Source organism: Heptranchias perlo, unplaced genomic scaffold (assembly GCF_035084215.1).
Source record: "Heptranchias perlo isolate sHepPer1 unplaced genomic scaffold, sHepPer1.hap1 HAP1_SCAFFOLD_390, whole genome shotgun sequence".
Taxonomy (NCBI): domain Eukaryota; kingdom Metazoa; phylum Chordata; class Chondrichthyes; order Hexanchiformes; family Hexanchidae; genus Heptranchias; species Heptranchias perlo.
The window spans coordinates 222,338-239,483 of record NW_027139402.1 but is presented as its reverse complement, the minus strand read 5'-3'; the positions used below and the strand labels follow the sequence as shown (position 1 = coordinate 239,483).

General features: G+C 47.5%; 1 protein-coding gene across 4 annotated transcripts; it reads left to right on the top strand.

Annotated features, from left to right (window-relative positions):
- The first annotated feature begins 675 nt into the window (after positions 1-675).
- Positions 676-16,567, top strand: LOC137311986 (zinc finger protein 664-like). Of its 4 annotated transcripts, none has more exons than XM_067978802.1 (3): positions 676-821; positions 2,265-2,422; positions 13,356-16,567. In XM_067978802.1, the coding sequence occupies exon 3, from the start codon at positions 13,706-13,708 to the stop codon at positions 14,165-14,167; it is 462 nt and encodes a 153-aa protein (XP_067834903.1). In that variant the 5' UTR covers positions 676-821; positions 2,265-2,422; positions 13,356-13,705; the 3' UTR covers positions 14,168-16,567. The 4 variants fall into 4 exon arrangements, with proteins under 4 accessions (XP_067834903.1, XP_067834906.1, XP_067834905.1 ...); XM_067978805.1 differs by lacking the exon at positions 676-821 and adding an exon at positions 1,284-1,449; XM_067978804.1 differs by lacking the exon at positions 676-821 and adding an exon at positions 1,284-1,471.
- Positions 16,568-17,146: the final 579 nt, after the last annotated feature.

Sequence of the window (17,146 nt, the reverse complement as noted above, 5' to 3'; positions counted from 1 at the left end):
TGGAGTCGGGGAGGGGCCTGAGGCCGGGGACTGGGAGTCGGGGAGGGCCTGAGGCCGGGGACTGGGAGTCGGGGAGGGGCCTGAGGCCGGGGACTGGGAGTCGGGGAGGGGCCTGAGGCCGGGGACTGGGAGTCGGGGAGGGGCCTGAGGCCGGGGACTGGGAGTCGGGGAGGGGCCTGAGGCCGGGGACTGGGAGTCGGGGAGGGGCCTGAGGCCGGGGACTGGGAGTCGGGGAGGGGCCTGAGGCCGGGGACTGGGAGTCGGGGAGGGGCCTGAGGCCGGGGACTGGGAGTCGGGGAGGGGCCTGAGGCCGGGGACTGGGAGTCGGGGAGGGCCTGAGGCCAGGGACTGGGAGTCGGGCCTGAGGCCGGGGACTGGGAGTCGGGGAGGGCCTGAGGCCGGGGACTGGGAGTCGGGGAGGGGCCTGAGGCCGGGGACTGGGAGTCGGGGAGGGGCCTGAGGCCGGGGACTGGGAGTCGGGGAGGGCCTGAGGCCGGGGACTGGGAGTCGGGGAGGGGCCTGAGGCCGGGGACTGGGAGTCGGGGAGGGCCTGAGGCCGGGGACTGGGAGTCGGGCCTGAGGCCGGGGACTGGGAGTCGGGGAGGGCCTGAGGCCGGGGACTGGGAGTCGGGGAGGGCCTGAGGCCGGGGACTGGGAGTCGGGGAGGGCCTGAGGCCGGGGACTGGGAGTCGGGGAGGGGCCTGAGGCCGGGGACTGGGAGTCGGGCCTGAGGCCGCTCTCGGGTCGCTCGGTTCCTGCGCGGTTTCCAGGGGCAACGGATTCCGGGTCAAGGCCCAGCGACCGTTACTATGGGCGGCCTGGTATTATGGGATGGAGGGAGAGGCCTGTCCCCAACTTTAGTTCTTTCAATGTGGACGCCGGGCAGGGTGGGATGTGTCGGAGGTCCCCGGGGTGTTTGGGTCACGAGGGGAGGGGGGAGACAGGCTGAGGGTGGGGGGGACTCGGTTTGGGGTGAGGGAAGAGGGGGAGACAGGCTGAGGGTGGGGGGGACTCGGTTTGGGGTGAGGGAAGAGGGGGAGACAGGCTGAGGGTGGGGGGGGACTCGGTTTGGGGTGAGGGAAGAGGGGGAGACAGGCTGAGGGTGGAGGGGACTCGGTTTGGGGTGAGGGAAGAGGGGGAGACAGGCTGAGGGTGGGGGGGACTCGGTTTGGGGTGAGGGAAGAGGGGGAGACAGGCTGAGGGTGGGGGGGGACTCGGTTTGGGGTGAGGGAAGAGGGGGAGACAGGCTGTGAGGGTTTCAAATCAGTAAAATAGGTCCTTGAAATGTGGCTCCTTCCAGCAGACAGGTCTCCTGGTCAAACCAGTCCTGCCCTGGGCTGTCCCTGGATTAACATGAGAATGGACAGGTCCCTGAGGGAGACACATTGAGATTCAGTCTAATATCTCAAATGATGTGGAGATGCCGGTGATGGACTGGGGTGGACAAATGTCAGGAATCTTACAACACCAGGTTATAGTCCAACAGTTTTATTTGAAAATCACAAGCTCTCGGAGGCTTTCTCCTTTGTCAGGTGAGTGTGGGATTCCATGAAAGGCACCGCTTTATAGTCAGAGCACAATGCCTGGTGATTACAGATAATCTTTCCAACTGCCCGTTGTCAAGGCAATCAAAGGAGTCGAATAGTGTTCAGACAGAGAGACACTACATACGGGACAATCAGTATATTCAGTAGTCCCGTATGTAACGTCTCTCTGTCTGAACACTATTCGAATCCTTTGATTGCCTTGACAACGGGCAGTTGGAAAGATTATCTGTAATCACCAGGCATTGTGCTCTGACTATGGAATCCCACACTCACCTGACAAAGGAGAAAGCCTCCGAGAGCTTGTGATTTTCAGATAAAACTGTTGGACTATAACCTGGTGTTGTAAGATTCCTTACATAATATCTCAAAGGCTGAAGCAGGGAGCTCCCCGGGGGGAGGGGATGGCCGTGTGTCTCGTCCCAAACCCTCCCCAGGGGCGGGGACAATCTCTCAGTCTGCCGGGGTCCTCCAGCCTGTCCTGAGTGTATTTCTCTCTCTGTCTCTCTCCCAACTTTTCTCTCTCTTCAGATTCTCTTGTTTGTAACCGGGATTTGTGTTTCAGTGTTGGTGCTGAGGGATTGTAGGTGTAACTGGGAGAGGGAGTGGGAGGGAGGGGGGAGAGAGAGGGGGAGTGGGAGGAGAGGAAGCTCTGGGCTCTTGCTGTGCCTTTTTAATCCCTTGCTTTTGTGTTGTAATCAATTCCCTCTCTCCCCTCAGGAAACTTTTCGATGAAATGCTGCAAGGAGATGATCCAGGAAAGAGACATTTTGTGAGAAGGAGGAGGATGAGGGGGAATCCTGGGCCAAGAATCGTTCTCTCCGCTGGGGACTGACTGACTGAGACCTTCACCGCAGCCTGGACCCGATGGGGGCCACGTGAGTCATGTCTGGGTTACTCTGGGGTCACTGGGACATTCTGGGGATCACTGGGACATTCTGGGGACACTGGGGGATCACTGGGACATTCTGGGGACACTGGGGGATCACTGGGACATTCTGGGGACACTGGGGGTTCACTGGGACATTGTGCAGGAGCTGACACTGAGACACACACTGACCGTCTGACAGTGCAGCGCTCCCTCAGTACCGACCGTCCAACTGAATATCACCATCTGTTCACTGCAAGTGCAACTTTTCAGAAATAACACAAAGTGGATCAAACTATTATTCAGAGGCTGACAATGTGACATATCTCGGGTCTTAATTGAAATTAAAAGCTCTTTCAGGGAGCGTCCTGCAGCACGCAGAGGGCCCAAATGTGAAAACAGCCTCCAAATGTTTTCTTAGTTTGAAGTTTAATTTTTGAAAAGGTCACTGACAACTCAGAAAGAAATCGTGTTAATTCCGAAGCCATTTTGGGCCCCCATGTGAAATTGTATTGTAATGGAACCACACAGACACATGGGGAAGCTCGGGTGCAAACTGATTGGAATTTGAGATTTTAATCCCATATTCATTTGTGGCACAGCTCAGCTCAATTCAAACCCAATGTCTGTGCAAGGGACACGTGTCTCCTGACTGTACAGTCTGTGTCTGTGTGTGTGTGTGTGTGTCTCAGTCTCACTGGTCTCATAACATAACTTTAAAGCAGTAAAATTAACCAGAACTTGCTCCAAAGACAAAACCGATCCGCACCCATGAGGACGGCCTCAACCGGGATCTTGGGTTCATGTCACGCTGCACGTAACCCCACCAGCGAACAAAAGCTATCTGTTTTTAATATAACGGGTCATATGCTGGCTTTCTCTGCCTTCTGGATGTTTCTGCCTCTCTCTTTTCTGTTTTTATTTGTGTTGACTGTATATTCGGGGGCTCTGTAGGTAACACCTCTCTGTCTGAACACTGTGATTGCCTTGGCAACGGGCAGTTGCAAAGACTATCTGTAATCACCATGTATTGTTCTGTGATTTATAAATGCGTAGGCTTCGAGGAGTTCCTGACATTTACCTGAGGAAGGAGGAAGCCTCCAAAAGCTTGTAAATTTCAAATAAAATCGTTGGACTATAACTTGGTGTTGTAAAATTGTTTACAATTGTCAACCCCAGTCCATCACCGGCATCTCCACATCATGGCTAAAACCGATCCAGATCTTGAAGGTGTGATGATTTCCGCCTTCTCTCTGCTCTGTTGGTGGGAGGCTCATTTCCAGTCCCAGGTTTTTGTATATTCCCCATGTCTGATGGGTTGGTTCCTGTGAACAGTTTGTCAGAGAGTGTTTCACTGCCTCAGGGTGTTTACAGAGAGTGCCTCAGGGTGTTTACAGTTTTTTTCCACACCGTTCACCTGAGGAAGGAGGAAGCCTCCGAAAGCTTGTGGAATTTAAAATAAATTTGTTGGACTATAACTTGGTGTTGTAAAATTGTTTAGAATTTACAGAGAGAGAGATAAGCAGCTCCCATCCTGGTCTGAAAGACCCAGTCAATGCGAGATTTATGAACAATCCAGCCCAGTGCAGTTAAACCTTGTCCCCCATTAATGCAAACACACCATATTGTGAGCAAAATTCAATATTTCACAGGGCCAGTGAGTCCAAGACACAGATTGTACCCACCTCCCTAAACTCAACTCCTTACTGTAAAAAGTGTCTGTCAAAACACAGCCCGTTTAGGGACTGAACCCCTCAAATAACCGTTACACTCAACATTGCAATCTCTCAGTGAATCGTTCCCTTTTACCCACTGTGTGCTGTACATGTACAGGAGCTGACACTGAGACACACACGGGCCGTACAGTACCAGACAGGAGTGAATCGTTCCCTTTTACCCACTGTGTACTGTACATGTACAGGAGCTAACACTGAGACACACACGGGCCGTACAGTACCTGAGTACTTTTCAATCAAGAGAAATTCAGAAAGACAACAGAGAGAGAGGGGCAGAGAGAGAGAAAAGGACAGAGAGAGAGGGGGAGAGAGGCAGAGAGAGAGAGAGAAAAAGGCAGAGCGGGGAGAGAGTCAGAGAGAGAAAGACAGAGAGGGTGAGAGAGAGAGGAGCGAGAGGCAGAAGGAGAGAGGGGGACAGAGAGAAAGAAAAAGAGAGAGAGAGGGGCAGAGAGTGTGGTAGAGAGGCAGAGAGTGGATTGGTCCTGCCTGGTGATTTACCCATTTCCCGCGAGCAGCCAGGCCTTTCTGGGCTGTTTAATGGCTTCTCACCAGCAAGGGAGGGCCCCATCTCCCACCTCGCAATAAACTCTTTCAATCAGATGCTTCCTCTCACCCTCACACATTACCACTGTTGCAAGCCGCACACTCACAGGTCACACACACTGGCACCTATTCAACCATGACAGGCACATCACCCAAACAACCACCAGGTCCCTCACCGACACACGTCCCGTTTTCTTGCAGGGAGTCCCTCTCTCTCTGTCCCCCCTCTCTCTGTCCCCCCTCTCTCTGTCCCCCCTCTCTCTGTCCCCCCTCTCTCTGTCCCCCCTCTCTCTCTGTCTTTTTCTCTCTCTGTCTTTTTCTCTCTCTGTCTTTTTCTCTCTCTGTCTTTTTCTCTCTCTGTCTTTTTCTCTCTCTGTCTTTTTCTCTCTCTCTCTTTTTCTCTCTCTGTCTTTTTCTCTCTCTGTCTTTTTCTCTCTCTGTCTTTTTCTCTCTCTGTCTTTTTCTCTCTCTGTCTTTTTCTCTCTCTGTCTTTTTCTCTCTCTGTCTTTTTCTCTCTCTGTCCCTCTCTCTCTCCCACTCTCTCTCTCTACCGCTATCTCTGTCACTCTCTCTCTCTCCCTCAGCCCTCTCACTGTCTTTTTCTCTCTCTCTCTCTGCCTCTCTCCCGCTCTCTCTCTTCCCCTCTCTCTTTGTGACTCCCTCTCTCCATCCCTCTCTCTGTCCCCATCTCTCTCTTTCTTTTTCTCTCCACCTGTCTCTCTCTCTCTCTCTCTCTCTCCCCCCCCCTCGCTGCCGCTCTTCCTCTCTCTGTCCCTATCTCTCTCCCCCTGTCTCTCTCTCTCTCTCGCTGCCTCTCTCCCTTCTCTGTCTTTCTCTCTCTCTCTCTCTCTCTCTCTCTCTATCTTTTTCTCTGTCTCTCTGTCCCTCTCTCTCCCTCTGCCTCTTTGCCCCTCTCTCTCTCTGTCTCTCTCTCTGTCTTTTTCTCTCTCTCTGTCCCTCTCACCCCTCTCTTTCTCTCTCACCCCTCCCACTCTGTCTTTTTCTCTCTCTCTCTGTCTCTCCCCCTCTCTCTCACCCCCCCCTCTCTCTGCCTCTCTCCTGCTCTCACTCTGTCTCTCTCTCTTCCCCTCTCTTTCGCTGCCTCTCTTCCTCTCTCTGTCTTTTTCTCTCTCTCTCTCTCTCTCTCTATCTCTCTCTGCCTCTCTCTCTGTCTTATTCTCTGTCTCTCCCCCATCCTCTGTCGTTTTCGCTCTCTCTCTCTGCCTCTTTCCCCCTCTTCCTCTGTCTCTCTCTCTCTCTGTCTTTTTCTCTGTCTCTCTGTCCCTCTCTCTCCCTCTGCCTCTTTCCCCCTCTCTCTCTGTTTCTCTCTTTCTCTGTGTGTGTCTCTCTCTCTCTGCCTCTCTCCCTCGTCTCTCCGTCCTTTTCTCTCTCTCTATCCCTCTCTCCCACTCTCTCTGTCTTTTTCTCTCTCTATCCCTCTCTCCATCATTCTCTCTCTCTCTCTGCCTCTCTCCTCCACTCTCTCTGTCCCTCCCTCTCTCAGCCTCTCTTCTCCTCTCTCTGACCTTTTCTCTCTCTCTCTCTCCCCCTCTCTCTCTCTGTTTTATTCTCTATCTATCTGTCCCCCTCGCTTTCTCGCTGCCTATCTCCCCCTCTCCCTCTGTCTTTTTCTCTCTCTGACCTTCTCTCTCTCTCTCTCTCTCTCCCCCTCTCTCTCTCTGTCCATTTCTCTCTCTCCCCCTCTCTCTCTCTCTCTCTCTCGGCCTCTCACACCCTCTGACACTGAGACACACATGGGCCGTACAGTACCAGACAGGAGTGAATCGTTCCCTTTTACCCACTGTGTACTATACATGTACAGGAGCTGACACTGAGACACACACAGGCCGTACAGTACCTGAGTACTTTCCTAACAAGAGAAATTCGGAAAGACAACAGAGAGAGAGGGACAGAGAGAGAGGGGGTGAGAGGCAGAGAGAGAGAGAGAGAGAGAGAGAGAGAGAAAAAGACAGAGCGGGGAGACAGAGAGAGAGGAGGCGAGAGGCAGAGAGAGAGAGAAAAAGATGGAGACAGGGCGAGAGAGAGGCAGAGAGTGAATTGGTACTGCCTGGTGATTTACCCGATTCCTGCGAGCAGCCAGGCCTCTCTGGGCTGTTTAATGGCTTCTCAACAGCAAGGGGGGCCCCCATCTCCCACCCACCAAAAAACTCTTTCAATCAGATGCTTCCTCTCACCCTCACACATTACCACTGTTGCAAGCCGCACACCCACAACTCACAGGTCACACACACTGGCAGCTATTCAACCATGACAGGCACATCACCCAAACACCCTGCAGGACCCTCACCGACACAAGTCCCGCTTTCTGGCAGGAGACCCCCTCACACTCTCTCTCCCCCTCGCTCTGTCTTTTTCTCTCACCCTCTGTTCGCTGTCTTTCTCTGCCTCTCTCCCCTCTCTGTCATTTTCTCTCTCTCTCTTTCTCTCTCTCTATCTCTCTGCCTCTCTCTGTTATTCTCTCTCTCTCCCCCCACTCTCTCTGTCTTTTTCTGTCTCTGCCTCTGTCTCTCTCTGCCTCTCTCCCCTTCTCTCTGTCCCTCTCTCTCCCTCTGCCTCTTTACCCCTCTCTCTGTCTCTCTCTCTCTGCCTCTCTCGCCCTGTCTTTGCCTTTTTCTCTGTCTCTCTCTCGCTCTCTTTCTATCTCTCTCTCCATCATTCTCTCTCTCTCTCTCCTCCTCTCCCTCTCTATCCCCCTCTCTCTCTCTCGGCCTCTCTTCCCCTCTCTGACTTTTTCTCTCTCTCTCTCCCCCTCGCTCTCTTTCTCTCTCTCTCTGTTTTTCTCACGACCTATCTGTCCCCCTCGCTGTCTCTCTGCCTATCTCCCACTCTCCCGCTGTGTTTTTCGCAATCTGTCTCTCTCTCTCTCTCTCTCTCTCGCTGTTACTCTCTCTCTCTCTCTCTATCTCTGTCACCCTCTCTCTGTCTCGGCCTCTCACACCTTTGACACTGAGACACACACGGGCCGTACAGTACCAGACAGGAGTGAATCGTTCCCTTTTACCCACTATGTACTGTACATGTACAGGAGCTGACACTGAGACACACACGGGCCGTACAGTACCAGACAGGAGTGAATCGTTCCCTTTTACCCACTGTGTACTGTACATGTACAGGAGCTGACACTGAGACACACACGGGCCGTACAGTACCAGACAGGAGTGAATCGTTCCCTTTAACCCACCATGTGCTGTACATGTACAGGAGCTGACACTGAGACACACAGTAACAAACTTTATATGGTATCAGGAGTTAACCCCTTACATGCTGTTTCTAGCAATACAAAAATATAAGTTAAAGAAGATGGTGGGGAGGGCAGGAATGCTGTGGACCCAATCGCTCATCTCTGCCCAGCTCCGTCATGCCAGAATATCAGCATCTGTTCGAGCCCAAATTCCTCCCTTCGTTCATTACAAGTGCAACTTTTCAGAAATAACACAAAGTGGATCAAACTATTATTCAGAGGCTGACAATGTGACATATCTCGGGTCTTAATTGAAATTAAAAGCTCTTTCAGGGAGCGTCCTGCAGCACCCAGAGGGCCCAAATGTGAAAACAGCCTCCAAATGTTTTCTTAGTTTGAAGTTTAATTTTTGAAAAGGTCACTGACAACTCAGAAAGAAATCGTGTTAATTCCGAAGCCATGTTGGGCCCCCATGTGAAATTGTATTGTAATGGAACCACACAGACACATGGGGAAGCTCGGGAGCAAACTGATTGGAATTTGAGATTTTAATCCCATATTCATTTGTGGCACAGCTCAGCTCAATTCAAACCCAATGTCTGTGCAAGGACCACATGGCTCCTGACTGTACTGTGTGTGTGTGTGTGTGTGTGTGTGTCTCAGTCTCACTGGTCCCATAACATAACTTTAAAGCAGTAAAATTAACCCGAACCTGCTCCAATGACAAAACCGATCCAGATCTTGAAGGTGTGATGATTTCCTCCTTCTCTCTGCTCTGTTGGTGGGAGGCTCATTTCCAGTCCCAGTTTTTTGTCTAATCCCCATGTCTGATGGGTTGGTTCCTGTGAACAGTTTGTCAGAGAGTGTTTCACTGCCTCAGGGTGTTTACAGAGAGAGAGAGAGAAGCAGCTCCCATCCTGGTCGGAAAGACCCAGTCAATGAGAGATTTATAAAACAATCCAGCCCAGTGCAGTTAAACCTTGTCCCCCATTGATCCAAACACACCATATTGTGAGCAAAATTCAATATTTCACAGGGCCAGTGAGTCCCAGACACGGATTGTACCCACCTCCCTAAACTAAACTCAACTCCTTACTGGAAAAAGTGTCTGTCAAAACACAGCCCGTTTAGGGACTGAACCCCTCAAATAACCGTTACACTCAACATTGCAATCTCTCAGTGAATCGTTCCCTTTTACCCACTGTGTGCTGTACATGAACAGGAGCTGACACTGAGACACACACGGGCCGTACAGTATCAGACAGGAGTGAATCGTTCCCTTTTACCCACCGTGTGCTGTACATGTACAGGAGCTGACACTGAGACACACACGGGCCGTACAGTACCAGACAGGAGTGAATCCTTCCCTTTTACCCACCGTGTGCTGTACATGTACAGGAGCTGACACTGAGACACACACGGGCCGTACAGTACCAGACAGGAGTGAATCGTTCCCTTTTACCCACCGTGTGCTGTACATGTACAGGAGCTGACACTGAGACACACACGGGCCGTACAGTACCAGACAGGAGTGAATCGTTCCCTTTTACCCACTGTGTACTGTACATGTACAGGAGCTGACACTGAGACACACACGGGCCGTACAGTACCAGACAGGAGTGAATCGTTCCCTTTTACCCACTGTGTACTGTACATGTACAGGAGCTGACACTGAGACACACACGGGCCGTACAGTACCAGACAGAAGTGAATCGTTCCCTTTTACCCACTCTGTGCTGTACACGTACAGTACAGTTGTGGTGGTTGTTGTGGCGGCCCAAACGCAAAGGCCGCCGCTCTGGCATCGCTCTGGGATCCCCGGCTGCACCCTGGCCTCACTCTGGGCTGACTGGGTGCACGCTGGGATCCCGGCATCACTCTGGGGTCACTGGGACATTCTGGGGTCACTGCGGGATCACTGGGACATTCTGGGGTCACTGCGGGATCACTGGCGACACTCTGTCGGCCTCTTGCCGCCATCTGATAAGATGACGGCGGCGGCCATTTTTTCCAAGATGGTGGCCGTGCTTGCCGCCATTTTATCCAAGATGTCGGCCGCGCCTGCCGCCATGTTTTCCAAGATGGCGGCCGTGCTTGCTGCCATTTTTTCCAAGATGGTGGCCGCGCCGGCCGCCATTTTGTCCAATACGGACTCTGCGCTTGCCTCCATTTTGTCCAAGCTGGCTTCATTTATTATATAAATAATTGAAAAGTTTAAAATGTAAAATAAATAACTCAATATTTTAATTCATTAAATAAATGCTTATTTTATTATATCAATAATCAAATTGTTTTCAAGTGTTTAATTTATTATATGAATACTTCAAATGTTTCATTTATTATAAAGTGAATTCAATAGTTTAAATTATTCGATTGATTAATTTATTATGTAAATAACCGAGTTTAATTTATTGTATAAAAAATTCAACAGCTAAATTTATTATGTAAATAGTTCAATTGTTTAATATTTTATAAATAATTCAAGCGTTTAATTTTTATGTAAATTATTGAATTGTTTAATTTATTATATGAATAATTAAATTGATATATTTGATAAATAATTCAGTAGTTTAATTATATAATTGAAGTGTATAATTTACTATATAAATAGCTCCGTTTAATTTATTGTATAAATAATTCAATTTGTGAATTTATTATACAAATAAACAAGTGTTTAATTTATTATATGAAGCATTCAAGTGTATAATTTATTACGTAAATACTTCATTTGTTTAATTTATTATCTAAATAATTCAACTGTTTCATTTATTATATAAATAATTCAATAGTTTAATTCATTATATAAATAATCATTTGTTTAATTTCTTACATAACTACGTCAGTTGTTAAATTAAACTATTGAATTATTTTCATAATAAATTAAATATCCAAATCATTCAATAGTTTAATTTATTATATAATAATGCATGTCTAATTTATTATATAAAAAAATCAATTGTTTAATTTATTATATAAATAATTCAAGTGTTAAATTTATTCTATGAAGAAACAATGGTTTAATTCATTATACAAATAATTTGTGTTTAATTTATTATATAAATAATTCAACAGCTTAATTTATTACATAAATCACACAAGTGTTAAATTTATTATATAAATAACCAATTATATTGTTTAGTTTATTATATAAATAATCCAAGTGTTAAAATTATTATATAAAGAGGTCAAGTGTTTAAATTGTATAATTAATTCACAGGTTTAACTTATCATACAAAGATTCAAGTGTTTATTTAATCATATTAATAATCCATTATTTAATTTATTGAATGAAGAATTTCAAAACGTTATTCATTATATAAATAATCAAGTGTTTCATTCATTATATAAATAATCAAGTGTTTCATTTATTATATAAATAATCAAGTGTTTCATTTATTATATAAATAATCAAGTGTTTCATTTATTATATAAATAATCAATTGTTGACTTTATTACATAAAGAAGTCTCGTGTTTAATTTATTATATAAATAATTCACCTAAATATTGAGTTCTTTATATAATAAATTAAACGAAGGAATATTTATATAATGAATTAAACTATTGAATTATTTCTATGATAAATTAAACACTAATTTTTTATGTAATAAATTAAAGAATTGATTATTTAATGAATTGAACTATTCAATTATTTATGAAATGAATTGAATGATTGAATTATTTAGAAAATAAATTAAACACTTGAATTATCTGCTTCCAATGTTTTTGTTTTTCGGCCTGATATTAAGATCATCAATGGCGGCTGCATCACCCAGCATGCAGCGCGGTTCAGATTGTGCCCTATCTGAATCAGTGGAGCCCAGCGCGCAGGCGCAGTAGTGACTCATTATCGGTCAGTGTGTCCTGAGCATGCGCGGCCAGTCGAGGCTGCGGGAGGAGCGCGTTCGGTGCAGGTCAGAGGATCGGAGCAAGAGGCTCAATAAACCCCGGGGCCCGGGTCCGGGCTCAGGCCCAGGCTCAGGCTTTACAAACCCCGAGTGCGGCCCCAGACCCGAATATAAAACAGTGAACATTATCCCCCCCTCACTACCCGCCGGGAAATGAAGGGGAAATGGGGATCGGTCAGGGAGCGTCTGTAAATGAAGGAGAAATGGTGATCGGTCAGGGAGCGTCTGTAAATGAAGGAGAAATGGTGATCGGTCAGGGAGCGTCTGTAAATGAAGGGGAAATGGGGATCGGTCAGGGAGCGTCTGTAAATGAAGGAGAAATGTTGATCGGTCAGGGAGCGTCTGTAAATGAAGGAGAAATGGAGATCGGTCAGGGAGCGTCTGCAAATGAAGGGGAAATGGGGATCGGTCAGGGAGCGTCTGTAAATGAAGGAGAAATGGGGATCGGTCAGGGAGCGTCTGTAAATGAAGGAGAAATGGAGATCGGTCAGGGAGCGTCTGCAAATGAAGGGGAAATGGTGATCGGTCAGGGAGCGTCTGTAAATGATGGAGAAATGGTGATCGGTCAGGGAGCGTCTGTAAATGAAGGAGAAATGGTGATCGGTCAGGGAGCGTCTGTAAATGAAGGAGAAATGGAGATCGGTCAGGGAGCGTCTGTAAATGAAGGAGAACTGGTGATCGGTCAGGGAGCGTCTGTAAATGAAGGAGAACTGGTGATCGGTCAGGGAGCGTCTGTAAATGAAGGGGAAATGGGGATCGGTCAGGGAGCGTCTGTAAATGAAGGAGAAATGTTGATCGGTCAGGGAGCGTCTGTAAATGAAGGAGAAATGGAGATCGGTCAGGGAGCGTCTGTAAATGAAGGAGAAATGGAGATCGGTCAGGGAGCGTCTGCAAATGAAGGGGAAATGGTGATCGGTCAGGGAGCGTCTGTAAATGATGGAGAAATGGTGATCGGTCAGGGAGCGTCTGTAAATGAAGGAGAAATGGTGATCTCTATATCTTCAGTCATCCAGGGAGCTCTAGCTTTGGATGCTGTTCCTTTCCTCCTCGTGGGAATTTGTCTACTCTGTACCCAAACCAACTCCTCCTTGAAGGCCTCCCACTGTTCAATTACTGTTCTGCCTGCCAATTTTTGATTCCAATCCACCTGGACAAGATCCCTTTTTAACTCACTGGAATTTGCCCTCCTCCAGTTAAGTATTTTCACATTTGACTGTCCCCTGTCCTTTTCCATAACTGTTCTAAACCGAATGAGATTATGATCACTGCTGCCCCACTGAAACATGCTCCACCTGCCCCACTTCATTCTCCACACCGAGCCCACTGCTGCTCTCACACTCACTCACTCTCTCACCCTTTCACTCATGGTTTTGGGCCACTGAAAGATGATGCGATGGGTTTGGATTTCAGCACAGGGAGGAGGGAGAGTGTGTGGGACGGGGATTTACAGCTTTGAGGAATGAGAGAGGAAATAATGTTCCATAGAAAGTAGAGTTATCTGATCTGAATTTCTATCCTGCAATTACAGTGATAACTTTTATAAACTCCTTTTACAGGGGAGGATTTACAGAGGGAAACTCAAACCAAAGATCACGTCAAGATCTGACAGAGTCACTCGATTCATCAGGACCTGAATATCATCGGCCTTTGAATGTTGAAGGAGAAATGTTTGTCTGTTCTATCCGTGGGAGAAGATTTCAAACATCAGTGTGAGTGGAAAAGCACCGAGACACACACACGAGTGAGAGTGTTCCAGTGCACTGATTGTGGAAAGAGCTTTAACCAGTTGCACAGCCAGAAAAAACATCGCACCATTCACAGCGGGGAGAAACCGTACACGGGTTCTGTGCTTGGACGAGGCTTCAACTGATCGTCCAACCTGGAGAGACACAAGGACACCCAGACCATGGAGAAACCGTGGAAATGTGGGGACTGTGGGAAGGGATTCAATTACCCTTCAGAGCTGGAAACTCATCGACGCAGTCACACTGGGGAGAGGCCGTTCACCTGCTCCTTGTGTGGGAAGGGATTCACTCAGTCATCCGACCTGCTGAAACACCAGCGAGTTCACACTGGGGAGAGACCTTTCAAATGTTCTGACTGTGAGAAGAGATTTAAAAGCAAAATTGAACTGCTGAGACACCAACGCACCCACACTGGGGAGAGGCCGTTCACCTGCTCCGTGTGTGGGAAAGGATTCACTCAGTCATCTGCCCTGCTGACACACCAGCGAGTTCACACTGGGGAGAGACCTTTTAAATGTTCTGACTGTGAGAAGAGGTTTAAAAGCAAATTTAATCTGCTGAAACACCAACGCACTCACCAGCGAGTTCACACTGGGGAGAGGCCGTTCTCCTGCTCTGTGTGAAAGAAGAGATTCACTCGGTCATCCCTCCTTCTGTCACACCAGCGAGTTCACACTGAAGAGAGACCTTTCAATGTTCTGACTGTGAGAAAAGATTTAAAATCAGAAATGATCCGCTGAGACATCGACGCACTCACACTGGGGAGAGACTGTTCACCTGCTCCGTGTGTGGGAAGGGATTCACGAATTCATCCCACCTTCTGAAACATCCACTTGTTGACACTATTGAGTGACCTTTTAACTCAGTGACTGTGAGAAGAGCTTTAAAAGCAGAAATGAACTGCTGACACATCAACGCATGCCCATTGGTTGAGAGACTGTTCACCTGCTCTGTGTGTGGGAAGGGATTCACTCAGTCATCACACGTGCTGAGACTCCAGCGAGTTCACAGATGACTGCAGGGGTTGGATTCTGCTGTTAATCCCATCCAGGACTGAACCATGTTCATTCTGACAGTTGGGGTTTGTTTCTGCTGATGTTAATAAGCCCTATAACTGGGCTGGAGTTTAATATTCTGCGGTACCAGAGGAATCCTTACTAAGGAACCGTCTGGGGTTTTACCTCTCAGTGTGGGTCTAGCGGTGAATGATTCCTGACTCCCCGAACTGTCTTACATTTAACCCAGATCGGATCAGGATGAATTCAGTTTACAGGAGAATTGGGTCAAATATCACCCACAATCGAGGGAGACAAAAGCAGCCATTAGAGAAGCTCAGAGATCTTTGGAAAAGAAGATGGTGCCCAATTCTGAGAATAATAGCAAATGTCTTTCCAGCTACGTCAGGAGTCAGAAGACCATTAAACATGCTTTAGGGCCACTGAAAGACAGTTCAGGACAGATTCCTGGGCTATGGCAGAGCTGTTGAATGACTATTTCTCATCAGTCTGTGGATGAGGCTCAGATTCCAGCTGTGGGATGTGCTGTCAACAATAACATCATAAATATTAAAATAGAATGGGATGTCACTTTGGATAAAATATGAACTCTCAAAATGCATTGTGCTCCAGGTCCAGATGATATCCACCCCCGGGTGTTTAAAGAGATGGGACGGGTGCTCTGTGAGCCCCTTGCCTGTATCTTCAACAGCTCAATAGAGTCAGGGATTGTCCCCTGAGATTGGAAGGGAGCTCATGTAGTTCCCATTTTCATTAAAGGGGACAAATCAGAGCCGGGGAATGACAGGCCCATCAGTGTGACCTCGATCAGAGGGAAGATGCTTGAAGGGATCCTAAGAGATGCTGTTTATGATCACGGGGAAAGAGAGGGAGCCATTAGAGATACTCAACACGGCTTCTGGGAAAGAAAATGGTGTCTGACAAACTTGCTTGAGTTTTTTGAAGAAGTTGCTGGGTTAGTGGATGAGGGTAATCCGGTTCACATTGTCTATCTCAGGGATGTCAAACTCATTTCCGATGGTGAACCTGACCCGATATCCTGGCACTTGGCCTGGGCCACATTCAGCAAAAGTTATTAAACTAGAAATAGATGAAGATGAACTGTATTGGTATTTACTTACATTTAGATTTTATTTACAGCTACTGCTGCTCCCGATACCTGGCACCTCTGAGCTTGAACTATTGCACCAACATTTAGAGTAAATGACTGGGCTGAGGCCTGTCTTGGATAAAAACATGAGGACCACTTGTCATTACAGAACTGTGTGCCCCAAACACTAACCGTGGAAGTGAATTCCACAGACTGCCTACTCCCTATGTAAAGAAGTTTCTCTTGACTACTGCTCTAAAACAGAGAGTGGGGTTAATTGTAGCGACTCACACTGTATAAGGTGGAAAGTGGGGCTCCACAAGGATTGGTTCTGGGACCACTGTTCACAATTCACATCAACGAATTGGACTCGGGAATCGGAAGTACAATTTCAAAATTTACAGATGACACCAGATTGGCGGGGTGGGGTGGAGTTTGGATAATATTGATGAAGATTGCGACCAAATACAAAATACATTAATAAACTTGCAAAATGGGTGTATAATTGGCCAATGAATTTTAATGCAGATGACAGTGAAGTGGAGCATTTTGGTAGCAAGAATTTGGAAATTGTGCCCTGTATCCCCAAGTCCAAGTCATTAATGTATATCAAGGAAAGCAGTGGTCCCAGCACCGACCCCTGGGGAACACCACTGTACACCTCCCTCCATTCCGAAAAACAACCGTTCACCACTACACTCTGTTTCCTGTTATTTAGCCAATTCTGTATCCATGCTGCTACTGCTCCTTTTATTCCATGGGCTTCAATCTTGATGACAAACCCATTATGCGGCACTTTATCTGACGCCTTTTCGAAGTCCATACACACCACATTAACTGCATTGCCCTCATCTACTCTCTGTTACCTCATCAAAAAACTGTATCAATTTAATTAAACACGATTTGCCTTTAACAAATCCGTGCTGGCTTTCCCTAATCCTTGTCCAATTGACTGCTAATTCTATCCCGGATTATCGTTGCTAGAACTTTCTCCACTACCGAGGTTAAACTGACTGGTCAGTAGTTGCTGGATTTTTTCTTTCACCCTTTCTTGAACAGGGGTGTAACATTTGTAATTCTCCAGTCCTCTGGCATCACCCCCATATCTAAGGATGTTTGGAGGTTTTTTGCCAGTACCTCTGCAATTTCCACCGTTACTTCCCTCAGCAACCGAGGATGCATCCCATCCGGACCAGATGACGGATCTACTTTAAGTACAGCCAGCCTTTCCAGTACCTCCTCTTTGTGAATTTTTAGCCAATCCAGTATCTCTACAACATCTTCCTTTACTGACACTCTGGCAGCGTCTTCTTCCTTGGGAAAGACAGATGCAATGTATTTATTTCGTACCTCCGCCATGCCCACTGCCTCCCACTGCTACTAATTCGTTATAATCTGGGCCAGTGGTGCAATGGATAACGCATTAGGTTCGATTCCGACCTGGCTTGGATTTTTTAATGCAAAATTTTATGGCATTCAATACCTTGCAAGCTGTC